The 19,174-nt window shown below is 42.2% G+C and overlaps 1 protein-coding gene across 1 annotated transcript in view; it reads right to left on the reverse strand.

Moving 5' to 3' along the window:
- mboat2a (membrane bound O-acyltransferase domain containing 2a) overlaps positions 1-19,174 on the reverse strand; it is a 58,373-nt gene that overhangs the window by 2,736 nt on the left and 36,463 nt on the right. Inside the window, exons 2-12 of the mRNA XM_061743547.1 lie at positions 19,009-19,154; positions 14,006-14,083; positions 7,868-7,963; positions 6,234-6,289; positions 4,511-4,565; positions 3,029-3,215; positions 2,124-2,316; positions 1,585-1,688; positions 1,412-1,476; positions 1,167-1,299; positions 252-403 (exon numbers count right to left, since the gene is read on the reverse strand). Coding sequence (XP_061599531.1) covers positions 252-403; positions 1,167-1,299; positions 1,412-1,476; positions 1,585-1,688; positions 2,124-2,316; positions 3,029-3,215; positions 4,511-4,565; positions 6,234-6,289; positions 7,868-7,963; positions 14,006-14,083; positions 19,009-19,154 — 1,265 coding nt within the window. The remainder of the gene's footprint in view (positions 1-251; positions 404-1,166; positions 1,300-1,411; positions 1,477-1,584; positions 1,689-2,123; positions 2,317-3,028; positions 3,216-4,510; positions 4,566-6,233; positions 6,290-7,867; positions 7,964-14,005; positions 14,084-19,008; positions 19,155-19,174) is intronic.

Consider the following 19,174-nt stretch of genomic DNA (forward strand, 5'->3'; position numbering starts at 1 on the left):
GACCGGATATTTATTTCACGGCAGCGACTGGACAATGTTAATCCACCTCCGTTTTATTTCCTCCTCATCAATCCTCAATATTCCTCTCTTATTAAACTGTCTTGTTAACTGCTGCAGTATAACGGTGGAGACCGGGGCGGGGGGGTCATAAAAGTGACTCCATCTGCATCACAATAATTTTTACACAACAGCAGTGAGCAGAGGCGGAAATGTTCGTCCTCAGCAGCTCAAAGCTTTCCTGGAACACATACCTGTAGAATTTGAGTGATGGCCCTACAGCGAGTAGGACAAATGGCACCACTGTGTAACTAATGGCAACCTGGGTGCACGCCCACGTGATGATGTCATAGACGTACTTGTGCGAGTCTGAGACCAGGAAGTACGGCCTGATGTTGTGCCTCACCTGAAAAAGGAGAGAATGTTTTAAAACTTTAAATGACGTCCCACGTCCATTAAAACATACAGTAAACTAAATGCCAATTACACGACCTTGTTTCAAAAATCTCTGCATGACAGTAGTTAGTATTGCTTGCTTCTGCTTATTGTCCATATCTCCCTCTGTTTTTTCTTTCGGTCATCCTACATCTAATAAATCGGCCTGAGCATCTCTGTGGCCATTAGTCTCACAGCAAAACTGGGTCAACATCCTTTGTCCTCTTTTAGATAAAGAAAGAAAAACAAAGCTGTCTACTGGAACTCATCTGCACAACAACTTCACCATCCTGGTAGACACTTAAAAAGTCTTTTCTTTGTACGTATATCACCCACAGATGTGAGGCGTTTCTCATGTGCTGTTTCACCTCGATATCCTCTCTTACTCCACATAACTAGATGAAGAATTGTGGCTTAGCAGAGATTAGTGCTAATGGACCCACATTTAAGTGGAGGTTAAAGTGGAGCATTGTTTCATTATCTGCTGCTCTTCATGAAGTGATTTTGTCATCTGTTTGTTGGTTTTTAAGTGGCTGTGGTAAATCTCAAGAGCTCTAATGCTTTGGCAGTGCAGGGGAAATACAAATCGGTTTTTGTGGCAGCATTCCTGCAAAAACGTATACATTATACAGTAGTTTATAAGCAAAAGTAAAGTAATTTCTTTTTTTTTTCCATCCATCTTCTGAACTCTTACTTTTGCGTACTGAATCCTTAGAAACAGAGTGTGTACTCACTGCACGGGCAGCCATGGTCATGCCGATGCCAGTGACGAAGGTAAGATAGTAGCCGGGGTACACCCCGTGCCACATGGCCGACAGCAGAAAGGTGGCAGCTGTCGGGTTTATCGGACAGCGCTCGTAACACACCCTAATGGAGAACCGACACGGCACATATTTAGTCCACACATCTTAAGCATGAGTCAAACATGTATTCTGATATTTTCACAACCCTCCACCAGCAGGATTTGTTATCTTTTTACCTTTTTAGCCAAAGAGCTGTCTGAATATTCCAGTTGTCTAGAAACAACTTGAAACTCGTGGCAAACTGAAATGAGATCCAGAGCATCATATTGTAAGGCTTTATTAGAAAAAGGGCTTCTATCAGAACAGAAATGAGCTTATAAAAAAAAAAAAGAGAAAGAAATATTCAGACCTCAATGTCCAGGATTCTGAGATTTGAAATCAGGTCCCACCGTGGGGAGCCGTCTTTGTTGTATCCGTTGAAACCAAATCCTGCAGCGTTGTTGATAGCATCAGCTGCAGAAGAGAGATAGATACACGTGTTTGTGAAGCAGCGACAGAAACAGGTGGACATGCGCACATCAGCTGCAGATATATCTGCATATATCCACCACTAGATGGCACCGTTACGTCAAGCAATCCTGCTAAGCAAGACGATTTCTTCCAGGTTGCGTCCAACACTGCTTCACAAAAAAACTAATTTATCTGAATGGAGTAAACTGCGTCATCTCCAGAATCACTCTTTGTTTTTTGTCTCTCTTGATATCAGTGTACCCAATCAGATCAAATGTGTAATTTTGGAGTGTGGGTGTTTCTTCTAATGTCATGAGACTTACTGATCCAGTACAATGGAACCACTTAAAACTAATTTATGTAGATGCTAAAATGAGTGAAACTAGATAAAAAGAAAAAAAAATAATTTGAAGCATTCAAATTCATCATCAGACTCACCAAGAGTCCATACAAAGTAGTACTTTGGCCTCAGAGCCAGCATTGCCAGGTAAAGGTAGATGATCTGAAGATAGACGGGCGTGGATTTGACGAAGTCCTCTTTGATGGAGTGCTCGACGGGGAGCAGCCTGTACAGCGACAGATATATGGCCAAGCAGATCGCACACGTGCTCAGCTTGGAGATGACGTCACTCTGGGTATGCATGAGAGAAAAGTGTCAGACAGAAAATAAGTCTCATGAAAGGCCATTATAACATTCCACAAGGAAAATTGGATATTAGGTTTGTTCTTTCCTTCAAAATTCCTTCAAAAAGTTTTACAACACTTTATTCCACTTTTTATGACAAAACTTCACTTGCTAACACAGGGTTTATACAGCAATCCTTATGTTAAATTTAATACCAATTTAATACCTTTTTCACTACCTTCAGATTTAAAAAAAAAACTGTCACAACATTAAGTGTTAATCACGGACCTTTTAACATTAATACAGATTTTGAACACTATACAGAACAGATTTATAGACTCATTGATGTTGACCAGATGTTTCACATTTATTTCACTTTGTGAATGACAATAAAATAGACCGCTTAAAATGTAAAAGGTAAAAAATAATACCAATTTAAAAAAAAAATAATACCTCTGACAGTGAATTTAACACTTTTAATGGCCTTAAATTTGGCAATTTTCATTTATCACTTTTTAATACTTTTTAAAACCCCGCGGAAACACTGTAACATAACATTATGTTTGGACTTCTATGCAGATGGGAGAATCTGTGTTGTATCTCTCTTGAATTTACTGAGGAATTATTTGATAAATGAATTATCCTACAAGACAGTGGGCTGAGTGGGATGTGACTATGTCTGATGGCTACACAGATTTCCACAGGTGAATCTTTCTACCTTGGGTGAAGGTTCGCTCTGCTTGAACTTTCCGTTCTCCTTTCCATTGGCGTTTTCATGGTGGCGCGGCTGATAACATGTCCCTTCGATGAAACCGATGTAGTCATTATAGGAGCAAGTGGGCCCGGCCAGGATGCCCATGAAGTTGCAGTTGTAGCTCAGGTACTCCAGCAAGCTGGGCATACGACTTTAGGGGTGGTTGGGTAAGGAAAAGGTAAAGATTAATTGTAAAATTCAGCCAATTGAAAACAGGAAATAGACTGTGCTGCATTAATTATAAAGTCCAAAGCAAACAGTAATAAATGAAAACTCCAGGGCACCATGTCTCAGAGCGGCAGTACTCGCCACCTACAACTTTAAAACCTGCATGATCCATTACGTTGAACTGTTCTGGGAAAAGACACAAGACCTTGATAGATCCTTCATGACCTTGTGATTTTCCTTGCAGAGTTTCTGCTGCAAGGCCAAGCAGCAGGCTAACGTCCAAACCTGAGTTCTTGTTTGGACTCTCAATTCCTCACCTATCCAGTAGCTATTTCAGAGTTAGTAGATGACTCACAGTTCCCCTGCAAACATTTGTGAAACAAAGACTTGTATTTGGGTCCTTTGAGCTGCACTCGCCAGTTCAGTGTAAGATCATTGTTATTTGAGTTGTTTCAATGTTTAATCTTAATCAGCTTGTCCAATTTTTTCTTACAGACCATGTAAAAAAAAAAAAGTAAATTGTTTCATTTTAAAAATTGCAGGGTGAGTGTCTTAAACCTGTCCTGCTACATGATGGCCAGCAGGGGGCGACTCATGTGGTTGAAAATGTGAGTCCATTGAAGTCTGCAAGAAGACATTCTACTTGTTACGTCATATGTGACCTCACTAATCATTTCCTAAACGTGATATCCTCAGTATCTGTAAAATTTGTGATTTATGGGCTCATTTAGAGGATAACAGAGTGTACTGCAGGGTATAAGGGTACACGGTATGTTGTGACTGACAAACCACAACCCCACAGGTGAAGACACATTCTGTGGTTTTCAGTGCAAGCTTACACTCCACTCATCCATGACACAATGCCCCTTGTTTTTCTTTTTTGATACTCTCACACCGTCATACATATCAGCCGTATATTCAACAATCCTGCTGCTATATTATTTTTGCCAGTGGGGGGTAGAAGGGTGGGTTTAGAGTCAAGCAGGATGGATGGCGGATTAGGGACATTCCTACAATATGATTCACTTGAGAGCACTGAGTGCATTTGCTTTCCCAGATACAGAGTGCATAATAACTCCACGACTGAATTAGAGACACAGAGGGGGGGTGAGGGGACGTGATCATTTCAAATGCAGAGGTTTCATAAAGCCTTTATGAAAACACAGACTATCATTCCTCAAAGGTAGTGCTCACAATGACCTATTCAAAATCCTTTTATTGCAACTTGACCGGGTGAACTCATCGTCTGACGCATTAAAACATACCTGAGTCACATACCTGATAGCTAGGTATTTCTGACTGGGAGTCAGCTGCGCTTCTTGCTTGGTCAAACCTACAGACAGATTCAGAGATACGTCAGTGTGGGTCACATTGCGCACATCTGCACAGGTATATTCTGAATAATCTGACAAGGTGCTGGGGCCGAATTCAATGCTGGGTCTGAGAAAGCGGGCATGACAAAATACACGCTCAAGCAGGTACGCGTGAACTCGCTCCACAATGCAAACAGCACAAAGAGTACAAAGAGAGGAAAGGGAGGATGATGCAACAGAGTGAGCAGGTGGCCCTGGGCGGACGCTTGGAAGAGGTTGGCACACACTACAGGTTGTTCCACTGTTTACTTTGATCCTGTTTCTTCAATGAAAACTTTAGGATATGCAACTGAGTCGACACACGTAAGAAGCATGTTAACTACGGGGGCTCGTCTGGCACCGGTGGACTCTAAATGTATCCTTAAAACTGCGATTTGACTAATTATGACAGTGTGACAGTTCTGAGGATTGAAATGGGGATTGGACTCCTCTCGTTAGACACACAGCTGCAGCAAAGAGCAGTTGATCCGAAACAAATTTAAACTTCATTTTATACACATGCATGAACATAAAAACACACACACACACACACTATTACACACAATGTTGTTAGACTCAAACATTCAGAGGGGATGTAAAGCTATAAGTTAGAACTAAAAAGCCACGAGTGACTCTCATCACCCTCTCTGCTGCTAAGCCTTTTCTTTTTTTTTTATTACTTAATTTTCTTTTTTATTTCCACTCTGATGTCACTTCTCCATCATAATTCACTCAAAGTTTTCCAGATTCAGACGGGAACCACAACTGCTCCTAAGAGTTGAGACTTTCAAACCTTGGTCAGCTGGTGGAAGATGGCTGCAGCTTTACCGGGCCTGCTTACATGGCATTAACTGGACTTTGTTGGACTTGATTTGTGAGGAAAACGGTGGAGTGGTACTGAGCATGCAAAGTCAAAGACAATGCAGTCAGTCTGGAGATAATTTGAACATGATATATTTCAGGTTATGTCGTGAAAGATGATTGTAATCATGACTTGTTACAAAGAAACAAATCACTGCGACTCTGAATAGGAATGAACAGGTATAGATAATAGATGGATGGATGGATTAACCTCCTCTGTTGCAAAATTCTGATATTTCTGCAGGAAGAACAAAATAACAACTGAAATGTTCTTCATCCTAAATCCAAAACATTTTTAAATGGTTGCGAGACGAAAAGTGGTAAAGCGCCACAGGGTTGTACCTTTTAGGAGGCGTAATAAAGGCGTTTATTAACGAGTAGAATGAAACCAACAAGCCACAACATGGAGTTGGAAGAGTAGCTGGATTCTGATTTAACGCAGGTTTTGTTGAAAGTCAGAAATGACACTGTGACAGCTAGAGGAGGGAGGACAGGCGTGCCTACTTTATTACTGGCTCATTACATAACTATCCTTATGTTCTCTTTCTGGTCCACTGGTCTGTCGTCACAGCTGACGACTGGCTCAGGAAGGCGGTCATGTGATCTGCTTTTAAACTCCTGGGAGAACTGAACAGGCATTTTCACTTCTCTTGTGTCTGGTTCTTCTGTTTCAAGGGGATGCGCGCGCAGACACACACACACACACACACACACACACACACACACACACACACACACACACACACACACACACACACACACACACACAGAAGACACACTTATCTTACCGTCATGTATTTCGAACGCCATGCTTGTAATCTTCTGTGTGATGACCATCATGGGCCTGATAAAGAGCAAATAAAATGTACATCACAGTGAAGTAGCTCTTCACGTTTCCTATTACTTATTTTTTAATAATCTGACACATCCCAACAAATATTTCTTAAACAGTTTACACATTTTTTATTTATTTTTTTAATGTGTAAATCAAAACTGGCTTTATTGAGTAACACCACATTCTGTCTCTACATGGTTGTGAAGCTTCATTCACGCTTTTAGTCACTGCCAGTTTTTGGCTTAAACTCGTAAACTCCCATCATTTTCTTGATTATTATTTTTAATGGCTTTAATTAACTAATGGTCTTCGATGGCCATTTATCCGGTAATAACAGTAAGCACTGCAGGAGAATGCTCACCTGGGAAAGTTTTTTTTTTCCCCCGTTTTTGTTCTTAATAATGTTCCTGTCTGGTCTGAAGACCTCAGTCCCCATATATGCTGGTCTGTCTTCTTCAGTCTGACGTCACTTTCTATCTATAAAGTACGGTATTGTTAATTCTTTCACATAATTTGACCTTAATTCTCTCAACACTGTTTCCATTACACATCTAAACTCTTGGTGGCAACGTCAACTTAAGGTCCAGAGTAAAAATAAGTAACAGGCCAGAGATGATCTGCTCTTTGAACCGGTTCAAACAAATAGCTATAGAGGAAGTAAAGGTGCGTCACACTCGGATGGATGTTGGATCCAGAAACGAGGAAGCTGCGGCCAATGGTTTCCTGTTATCTTTGCCTCCCACCCTCATAACCAACTTATCTTCAGTTAAATTTTTATAAACTTGGTGGGGAAGTTGAGATGGGGGAGAAGACAGAAGACGATAGAGGAAATGAACCTTACAGAGAGAAATTTACTTCATCAAGGAGCCATATAAATAATACAGATCCATACAGTGAACTGCATTACTCTCCCCGCTGCTCCGCCTCAACGCCCTGCAACTGTGTGCATGCACCTTGCGTGGCTTTAAAAGTAACAAATCTGAGCAATCTCACCGAGACCTTCTTAGTAAACTTTAAATCTCAGTGTTGTGACACAAACTGATTCCCAACAGACTCCAAACCACTGCTTGGGCCTATTGAATAATGTTAATGAATTATACCAGTCGTGTGTTCATTTTATTGAGTGGATCAGTAGGCTTTTTTTTTTTGTTCTAAAACACCATAATATTAATAAATATTTGAAATAATCTCAGAACTTATCATTGAAAATCCAACGCTGCATGAAGTCACATTTACAATCTCTACAGCCCCTTTAACTTAACATGTAGGTTGACATTTAAAAAAAAAAAAAAAAAAAGCATGTGATTTTGACATCCCGAAGAACAACGGAGAGAGAGATAGCCGACGGCGCTCAGCGAGTGAAATCAGAGGCAGCACAGGCTTGCATTTGGTTGCATGGCAACTAGCAAGCTCCACCCTGCTGAGAGAGCAGGCTGTCTGCTAAAATTGTCAGACAGTCTGGAGGAGTGGGAGCCAACCACAAGGAGCTACAGCCCCTGTCCTTTCTGAAACATAATAAATATGTATATATATATAAATATATATATATATATAAATAAAGGGCTCTGTGGTTTTAGAGTTACTTACCCTGTAAAATCTGCAGAGTACATGCCGTAGTCAAAAACGTAGACTCGCGTGATCTGACACAGTATCAGATATCCAAGAGTCACAATGAAACAGTACCTGCAAAGAGAGGAAAAGGAAAGAAAACCACAGTGAGTTTGCATCTAAAACCCAGGGAAGCAACTTGTGAAAGAAGTGACACAGCAAACCAAATCTGAAATGTTGGTGCTTTTGTTCTCAATCATTTATATGACAGAGCACCTCTGTGAAGCTCCATCCCTTTATGTTTATCTCAGTGGATTTTTTTTTCATTTTTTCAAAAAAAAAAACCCACAAATAAATACAGCAAAAAGACAACAAGGAAACAAGGAACAACAAGGAAGAACTATGTAAAGGAGGGGGGGTAGTAATTGGACAACAAGGCAGATTTAGCTCCAGTAACGTGTCGCTGGACATAAAAGGAGACTGAGGACAAGAGGAGCTCTCAGCAGAGGGCAGGGGACTGAAGCCTGTGGTACAAAGCTGCTGCAGCGTCAGTCTGGGTAAAAAAAGCGAGCTCAACAGCATCCCGCCGCTGCCAACAATAAGATGATTGTGCTTCTCCGAGAAGGAATAGAGCGAAACACAAGAGTGAGGCTGTGATGGAGAAGACACCAAGACACCGTCTCTATTCTGAGAGCCCCCTGTATCTGCAGCAGGACACATCATCTGATCTCTGCTGTTGAAATATCAGAAAATAAAATGAAATAAAAAGGCACTTACAGTATTGTCAGAGGCTTTGTTTTAAAACCCGGACCAAGATTACACACCACTGTTACAAAAAAAAAAACTAAACAAACTCAGATAAGACAAACAGAGCACTGCAAATAGGAGATAGCCATTTTGCAGTCCTTTTATTTGCTCTGAGATTTCTGTGTTTGTAGCCAACCCACGCGCAGTATCTTATCCGAGGCCACAACAGTTCACACAATCTTCCTCAGGATTCTCCACATAAAAGAAACGGCATGACTTCTCACAACGGTAACGCTATTTCTGCATCAAATGTTCAGCAACAGTTTGTGTTTAAATGAGCTGCAAGGATACTTCCATAAGGGAGGTTAAAATATCTGTCTCATGGATCAATGCACGACCCGCTCAGGAAACACTAAGTAGTGTTCAGCTAACCAAACCCAGTAGCAAGCGGGTAACGAGATCTGAATCCAAAGCCAAGCTCTATTTTTCTCTATAAACTTTATCTCCAATCTCCTCAGACCCCACTTTGCTTCTGGCAATGTCTGTTTTTTTTATTTTTTAGTTATATAAAAAACATAATATAAATTTAAAAATATTAATATAAAAAGTATAAAAATCACATCAGTTTAAACCTCATGGAGGGCCAATCATATTCAATCTGTTTCTTAATGGTACATATTCTTTATTCAAAAGTGTCAACTGATGTTTGACAGAGTATAAACAAAGATAATTTTGCCATCTTTAATGATATATCTCAGTTCAATGGACACAATTGTTTCACTAAATGATGATGACATAGGCATAGTTCTCCTTTTAACCTCCCAACTGTTCATTTTCTTACCCGTAAATCACATGTTCCAGAAAAACCCACAAGTTTCCAGCAGGATGGGAGTCAGGTGATGAGGGAGATCAGGTCATTAATGGGTCATCACAAGCAGCGCAGAACTTATTTTTTCTCAAACCGTGTCCTATGTGAAGACTGTGGGTTTCTTGAATAATACAGATTTTCTATTTATTAAGCAATTCCAGAAGTGAGCAGTGCTAAACAGGCACGTTTGGACCAGGTGGATCTCGGGAACAGCCCTCTCTATCTCTCCCTTTCCAGACTGTAAAAATCTCATTTGACCGAAAAATGTTCAAGGATCCTCAGAACCTCACATTCAGGAGGACCAATGTGGGAACACTGGATCAGCTTTATAACCTTGCCGAGGTCCTGGACAGGGCATGGGAGTTTGCCCAACAGGTCCACGTGCTTTGTGGACTTTGTTTTTTTTTTTTAATTCTCATTAAATTATGGAATCATTTTTCAAAATGTTTCAAAATATGCCTATTTGTGGAAAAGATATGTAGTATTTGAGTTACATAAAAGCGTGTTACTTGTTTTCTTCCTAATTGTCCTTGTGGTCAAGAACCCCCAACACAAAAATGGTTTGGCCGCTGATCAAAATTTGATGTTATCATTTAATTCAACCATTAGAATGGTCAAAATGTCTGGTCAGCACAAGTCCGGTGCTCAGAAAAGAAGAGAAAAGAGAAGAAAAGAAGAAGAAAATAGAGGCCTCAGAGATTCTCTACACAAATATTTTAAAAAGGGTGGTGACGGTGAAGCTGGAATTAATAAAGTCAGCGTAGAGCAAGGTAAGAAACAGCGCAGCCAATGTGTACCAACCTTGTAACTTAACCTAACTGGCTAGCTCTAATGTTAACGTCCATTAGCTTGTATAAAAACCTGAAGAGCAGAGGGAGAGGAGAGGGAGAGGGAGAAGGAGAGATCCGGGCGCAGGGGAGCCCATCTTAGATTATTTTGTCCGGGCCCAGGAAAGACTGTCAGCTGACCTGGAGGTAAGAGTTGGACTCCATCAGGGCTGCCCTTAGGCACCGATTCTGTTCAGAACGTGTAGGCACGGCCACTTTGAGGAGGTGGTCTGCCTTAGTGTCCTCAGGATTTCAGCTCTGCTTTTCACGTATATGGTAGTCCTATTGGCTTCATCAAGCTACACTGAGAAGTTTGCAGCTGAGTGAGAAGCATCAACGCTGAGGGTCAGCGACTCCAAACCCGAGACCACGGTTCTCTGTCGGAAAGAGGTAGAGGGCTGGGTACAGGTGGGGGTCCGACCTCCAGTGGAGAAGTTGAAATATCTTGGAGTCTTGTTCACAAGTGACAGAAGAAAGGTAGATTTGTGGGGTTCATGCAATAATGTGAACTCTGTACAGGTCTGGAAATGTGACAAGAGCAGAGTAAAAAGCCCAGGCTCACTGTTTACAAGTCGATCAGCATGCCATCCCTCCCCTATCGCTATGAACCGTGGGTAGTGACTGAAAGCATGAGACTGCAGATACAAGCACCTGAAATGAGTTTCCTTCACAGGGCGGCTGAAGTCTCTCTGAGGTCTGGGCCTCTTTCCTCAGGCGGCTGTCCCTGCAACCCAGACTTGGTTAAGTGGACCTTAATGGACGGATGGGCTTTCGGGGATATTTTCCCCATTTCCATTTCCATCAATACCAAGATAGCGAGAGTGACAGAACAAATTAATGGTAGCATCATTTCATTTTAGTCAAGACATGTTTTTGAGCAACATTTTTTATTCTTTATAACGGGGTTGCTCATGAAAATAAAACCAAGATGCATTTAAGTGCATGAGAATACTCACTCCTTCAATAACTGCATACATGAAGTACATATTGACATTTCAAGAAGTTCAATCAGAGAACGAGCTTTTGCCGCAAAGTGAAACCAAAAGTTCAACCCACCGCTTCCAAGATCCATTTCTAATATTGACACAAATGAACCATGGAATGGGTTTTACTCAAATTCAAATTCTTTTCTTACAAATATGTACAGTTTTGTGCCAAAATAAACCCAGGTAAAAACAGACATCTGCCAAGGCAAATGACTGCAGATCACTTTGTCTAATTTCAAAACAAATAGAATCAATATAATCTTGATAAGATTCTGAATGAGTAAGCAAAACAAATTATTCCTTTGCCACACACAATACTCGCTAATAAAGTCAATAACTACATGAAAAGTTTCTACTTTCACCTAACCAGCCAAACCTTATTTAATCTCTCCCCTGCTGTGTTTATCAGAGACAACCCAGGCCATTTGTGCTGCAGCAGCCATATGTCCGACGGGCTCAGGAGGGATTTGGTCTTTATCATCATCTGATTTGGGGTTTTTGCAAGTCACAGAAAGCTTTGAAACAGAAACAGAAAACTCTGAGGCCTCTGTAGGCTCCCATTGTGGTCCAGGTGGAGCTGCAGGTGTGGGTACACACTGTGCAGGAGGACATGATGACTAAAAACAGGCTACAACAAAGGTCGTACACTCATAGGAAACGCCTTGAGATACATTGCTATTTAGTTTAAACCGTTACACAGATCCAGAGATAATTACACACACACACACACACACACACACACACACACACACACAGACACACAGACACACACCACCAGCTGTTTCAGCCATTCCATCGAGTAGTTACTAACAAGCATCCAAATCAAATGGCATATATGTTCACATAGTAAGTCTGTCACCACTTGGATTTAAATAGGAAAGAGCCTCCCGATGGGACAGTAAAAAGAAAAAAAAAGAAGCTTGAATGACCTTTATTGGAGATCACTTATATGTTTGCTATTTAAAAAGAAAACAGAATTCACAGCAATGTTTAATGGTGAAACGTTTCCCCACAGATCACATTTCAAGGACAATTCAAGGAATTGGTGCTAAACAGCTGTGGAGCCTTAAGAAAATGACTTATCAGTGAGGATAATCAAGACACACACACACACACACACACACACACACACACACACACACACACAATAATGACCGCACTCTGATATAATTAAAAGCGCTCATGTGCTGTGATGAGCTCAGAGTGATGCGTGCGTCAGTAAGAGGAGCGGCAGATGAAAGGATGCAGGAAACCTATCCACAGTACAGTACGTGCTTCTCTAAAACTCTAATACAGTTGCATTCAATTATGTGATGAAAAATTAATGTAACTCTGGATGGAAATAAGTGTTGTGACAAACCATAAACTTACTAATGCCACAGAAACTGTTTTGTGGTGGAAGTTTAAAGCAGTCTGAGACACGCCTTGCACTGAACGAAGAGCTTCTAGTCAGTCTGCAGCGAGACTTCGGCCAGGTCCAGGCTCACAAGTCCAGAAAAACAGCGTTTTATAACTCCGTGAAGCCAAAATGCAACACCTCACTGAGCACCTTCCCCTTAAGGGATGGGGATTGGGCTGGAGAGCCGGTGCACTGTGCAGAGCTTGCTCTGAAAAGTTTGGCCAAGCCTAATTGGGAAATCCCAGAAGTGGGATGTGAGCGGCACAGAAAAGCAACTGAAGCCTTTGACCAGTGCATTATTAAGGAGTTGGACCTTCGCCCTGCGTCTGTCTGTGTTCTCGGAGTCTGCAGGTATACAAGGTGCAGACGAACCGTTTTCCTATTTAAACAATATTATAACATAGTTAAGGCACAAAGAAACATGGACCATACTCTATAATGCATAATAAAGAATGTTTTCAACTCTATACTGATTAATTTTAATCACTCAGGAGTACCATGATACAAGATGGATAAAAAAAAGGAATGAATGAATGAAAAAGAAGTGACAGTTTAATTACAGTTTTTATTGAAAATGAGATAGCATATTTATAGAACACAATCAGGTTAAACACTAAGCAGGCGTGTAGACTCGAAGGGCCCCCGTGGTTAAATCTCAACCTGTTGCTTTGATAGCAATTCATTTGGAATGCAAAAATCTGGGGTTGAGGGTTCAACGGCCGGAGCAAACATCAGCATGTCAGCACGTCCCGGCTCCGAGGCGCTCCTCCCATCTACCACTTGATTCACATTCATCTGGGGCCTGGGTAAATGTTACCTTTGGATACAGTGACACGGTACAGTTTCAGTGTTTTAAGAGCCACACTGAGGAGGAGTACAGACACTTCTTAGCCTTACAGGTGATCAGAAACAGAAAGCTAAAACCACAACTTCCAAGAATCGTGCTGTAAAACTTCAGTGGAGGTCAAATTGTCATCATTCCAAGTTTCATCCTGTCGCTTTGTTTTGAGTTCGTGTTTGAGAGCACTCTGCTGTTGTGATTCATGCCGTCTGGGCGTCTATTTAAAGCACTCACCCCGCGGGTGGCGGTGGTGGGGGGGGACTTACACCTGCAGTCGCAACCTTGAATTCTGCTAAAAAAATAACATCCCCAGCAACGGGAGAATGATTGCGTACGTGTGGTCCCTGGTGAAAGCATCATCGGGACATAATCACCGTCATCACGACCCAGACTCGCGGGTCACGATGAAGCAGATTAATAAACATTCAACTGATAGGAAGTATTTACACAGTCGCTTCCAAAACAAAGAATTTTGGACAACTGGACTTAAAATTGAGCGTGGCTCTTACTTGTGCATGTGTTCCAGGCCGGCAAAAATCATCACACCATAAGACAGGCCGCTTTGTACCAGGAAGTGGAGGGAATACCTGTGGGGACACAGACAACAGAAATGATGGGGGTCTCTATCAAACAAACAGTTTTTATTAATGACAAACACCCTCCTTTATACAAGACTGAATAACTTCCCTCTTTTTAACTCTCATGACATTACCATGGTAATGGAGTTTTGTTTTTTCTTACTGAATCGCAGTCACAGCGATCATGTGAAGCCAGACCTTTGCAACCACAAATGTGTCATTTCCACTCAGTCAGAAGGCAGTAATGTGACAATCATCATCACACTATGTAATTGATTCTCATGCCTTCTAGATATGCAGAACGGCTAAATTGCACCCTTGCAACAATCTAATCCGTGCATCTTAATCAAATCCTGCTATATAAATCCACCTTTCGCCCTTTCCGTGCAGCATACGCACACACACACGCACAAGCACACGCACACGCACACGCACACGCAGACACACACGCACACACACACACACACACACGCACACACACACACACACACGCACGCACACACACACACACACACACACACACACACACACACACACACACAGTTCAACAGCAGCAGCAGCTAACAGATTGGTCTGTGAAGGGCGCAGTGTGTGATCCCACCGACGTCAAGCCCTCCAGGAGAGGAAAGATGCCACTCTGTGTTAGTGGCAAGTCAACAAAGAGGACAAGGGCAACAGAGGCTGGGGGAAATATTGGAGCGTGCGGTGGAAGAAAATAAAAACAAGCACACGATAAATTTATTTGGAAGCTTATCATGTGGAAAGAAAATTCTCACACAAAGCAAGATCAAAACTTTTTTTTTTCTGTTTCCCTTTTTGTGTTTCAGCTGTTCAACACTTTTTTTTTTCCAGCGCAAATCAACGCATCTCAAAATAAACCAACACTTTGCACCATCTGTAGGAAAGCTCCAGGACCTACACACTTCGATCAACATGCATGTGTGTGAATGCAGATTTAAGCGTGCACTTATGTTACTAAATAATAATCAAAGAGCCAGCACAAACAGATTCATGTTCAATCTTGTAATGACCAAGGATGGCTACTGAAAACCAGTGCTGACCTGGTGGCAACTGCATAGTAGGGCTACCGAGAAGAGGGTAGACAAACGGTGGCAAGTCACTTGGACCTGCTGATGGTGACGAAGCTGCAGGAGAGCGTCCGACTTGCCCTCCACTCTCTGGAGCCAACCACTAATAACTAGGGGTGGGCAAAATATATCGCGATACTTTTCCAGCCGATTCAATATCGATATTCAAAATTTGAATATCGATTTTTTTTTTTTATCCCCGATTTTTTTCCCATTATATCACCCAGTGCTCCTACCTAAGTGACAGTCCTGGGCATTGCCACTCTCTACCAACCCTGGGAGGGCCCTGCACTGAGCTCAGGTTTTATTTCACGTTTTATTTCATTTTATAATTTATTTTTTATATAACACAATTGCCTGTCCTTAAAAAATGAAAAATAATGGACAGAGGTTTATTTATTTATGGATTTATATCTATACTGACTGATCACTGTGCCTGTCCTTGGTTTTAGTTCCATCTTTCTTGTGTTTATTATCATTTGCCACATAATTAAAGCAACCTCATACTAAATTTAATGTTAATTTCATATGATGTAAATAATATGAAAAACATATACAAATATGTTGTAACTTTAGCTTGTATAGTTATAATAAAACATTGTTTTGACTCAGTTTGTCCCATGAATTGTCACTATAATCTGATGAACGTGCAACTCGGATTTTAAGATCCATCACTATCATCTGATGTACATATATACAACTTGGATTTTAAGATGTGTAATGCATTTTTAAATTTTTCGGTGAACTATGTAGAATATAATAATCGGGATATCGCAATGTGTTTCGTATCGTGGCTCAAGTATCGTGATGCGTATCGTATCGTGAGGTCCTTCCCAATACCCACCCCTACTAATAACAGCTGGTAAATAGCTGGTAATAGCACTGATGTACCACAGAGACTTTAAGGCAGAGGGAAAAAGCCTAGTGTAGTAGGCTTGGCCCAAAACAATTGTTGTTAAGTGAATCTGGCTCCCCTACTGCCGGCCTTGGAGGCAGGCTAGCGCAAATCTCCTGGATGTTATGCTGGCAAAATCCTCTGCCTCTTCCGCTTTCACCATGTCACCTGTGGAACTGTATCCCAACTATACCGAGCCGGCTGAAAACACTCCTTTGCTATTAAGGACAACGGCTGAGGACCTGGGGCACAGTTCACAGACTGACTTACTCACACAAACACACAATTACATTATATATGAATAGCTATATGAGCCAAGTTATTAGTTTGAACTAGGCCTGAGAGTTGTCCCGACAACCGTAGACAATGGATTTTGATGCACTCTTCAACCGTAGGAAGACGGCGCTTAGGACTAATATCATGCATTACTGCACGTTAAATTGGTTGTGTTTGGCTGAGATCGCACTGCGTCACTCCTTCAACTGTAGCACAAAATGGGGCCAAAGCTTCAGCAAGACGCAATGTGTATCGTATCGTGGCTCAAGTATCGTGATGCGTATCGTATCGCGAGGTCCTTCCCAATACCCACCCCTAGCCACCTTGAAACCAAGGTTGAGTCCAGAGGAACCAGACTAATCCTTTTGCATCAAAGAGGAAAAGAATTAAGATGGCTCACCATTTTAAAAGAAGATAGTATTGTTTACAGAGCAAATAACATCCCGCCATAGTGTTGTGTCAGCTGGCTGAACTGTCCAACATGAGGTATCTCTGCGATGAGCAGATCGAGACTGTGTCTGCTCCTTCACATACAGTGACAGCAGCAGCAGCAGCATCGCGTTAGGCCCTGTGCCAGACCTATGGTGGGTTATTTATTGCAGAGCAACAGTTCTCTAATTGGGTATCAGTTACTACCCAAATCGACTAATTTGCTTTGGCTGAGAGGAAGGAAGCTGGAGTGATGGGGAATGAAGAAGGACAGGGGGGATGTGCAACAGCAGAGCAAGAAGTCCATCTGTGGCCTTCACTGTAGGTGAAGCCCGGGAGCTTGTTGTGTTGCCCTCAGGACACGACCTAAACCTGAGTGATGCAGCAAGGTGACAAGAGGCTCCGCAATACTGAACAGGACTAGAAAAAGAGGACATTTTTAACATGAAAGCATGTCAAACCACTCTCACAGAACCCGGAATGAAATCAGGATCAACTTTTATCGTCAGCTCAGGCTGAAACACTCAGGGAATTCTTCTGGGGTTTATGGAACAAAAAAAAACAAATAAAAAAGATTTCTAGAAAACATGACTACAGTAGAAATTAGTTAGAAGTGGATCCTTTATTACATAATATTTCATTATATAACATTACATAACATATCATATAGTAATTATTGAAGCATAAGGAGAGGAAGGATACCAACAATCTAGAAGCATGGATGGATGGATGGATGGATGGATGGATGGATGGATGGATGGATGGATGGATGGATGGATGGATGGATGGATGGATGAAGCGATAAGTGGATGGATGGATGGATGGATGGATGGATGGATGGATGGATGGATGGATGGATGGATGGATGGATGGATGGATGGATGGATGGATGAAGTGATGAGTGGATGGATGGATGGATGAGTGGATGGATGGATGGATGGATGGATGGATGGATGAAGTGATGAGTGGATGGATGGATGGATGAGTGGATGGATGGATGGATGGATGGATGGATGGATTTGTGTATGGATGGATGGATGGATGGATGGATGGATGGATGGATGGATGGATGGATGGATGGATGGATTTGTGTATGGATGGATGGATGGATGGATGGATGGATGGATGGATGGATGGATGGATGGATGGATGGATGGATGGATGGATGGATTTGTGTATGGATGGATGGATGGATGGATGGATGGATGAAGTGATGAGTGGATGGATGGATGGATGGATGGATGGATGGATGGATGGATTTGTGTATGGATGGATGGATGGATGGATGGATGGATGGATGGATGAAGTGATGAGTGGATGGATGGATGGATGGATGGATGGATGGATGAAGCGATGAGTGGATGGATGGATGGATGGATGGTGGATGGATGGGTTTGTGTATGGATGGATGGATGGATGGTGGATGGATGGATGGATGGATGGTGGATGGATGGATGGATGGATGGTGGATGGATGGATGGATGGATGGTGGATGGATGGATGGATGGATGGATGTTTAGATGGATGGATGGATGGATGAAAGGATGGATGGATGGATGGATGGATGAAAGGATGGATGGATGGATGGATGTTTAGATGGATGGATGGATGGATGGATGTTTAGATGGATGGATGGATGGATGAAAGGATGGATGGATGGATGGTGAATGAATGGATGGATGGATGGATGGATGGATGGATGGATGGATGGATGGATGGATGGTGAATCGATGGATGGATGGATGGATGAAAGGATGGATGGATGGATGGATGGATGGATGGATGGATGGTGAATCGATGGATGGATGGATGGATGAAAGGATGGATGGATGGATGGATGGATGTTTAGATGGATGGATGGATGGATGAAAGGATGGATGGATGGATGGTGAATGAATGAATGGATGGATGGATGGATGGATGGATGGATGGATGGATGGATGGATGGATGGTGAATCGATGGATGGATGGATGGTGAATGAATGGATGGATGGATGGATGGATGGTGAATGAATGGATGGATGGATGGATGGATGAAAGGATGGATGGATGGATGGATGGATGGATGGATGGATGGATGGATGGATGGTGAATCGATGGATGGATGGATGGTGAATGAATGGATGGATGGATGGATGGATGGTGAATGAATGGATGGATGGATGGATGGATGGATGGATGGATGGATGGATGGATGGAAGTATAAAAAAGGACAGTGGTTTCCACAGCAGGGCCGCCAGACTCACCAGCCGAAGCAGAAGAGAGCCAGGTACAGGCCCAGCAGAGTCGCCACCACATGTCTGACGAAGGGACTGGTCTTACTGGGGTGGAGGTAGATCCGGAACCACACCGCCATCAGCAGGGCAAACAGCTGACATGCCACGAAGTTAACCTGCACACAGCCACACAGAA

This window comes from Cololabis saira, chromosome 16, assembly GCF_033807715.1.
Source record: "Cololabis saira isolate AMF1-May2022 chromosome 16, fColSai1.1, whole genome shotgun sequence".
Taxonomy (NCBI): Eukaryota; Metazoa; Chordata; class Actinopteri; order Beloniformes; family Belonidae; genus Cololabis; species Cololabis saira.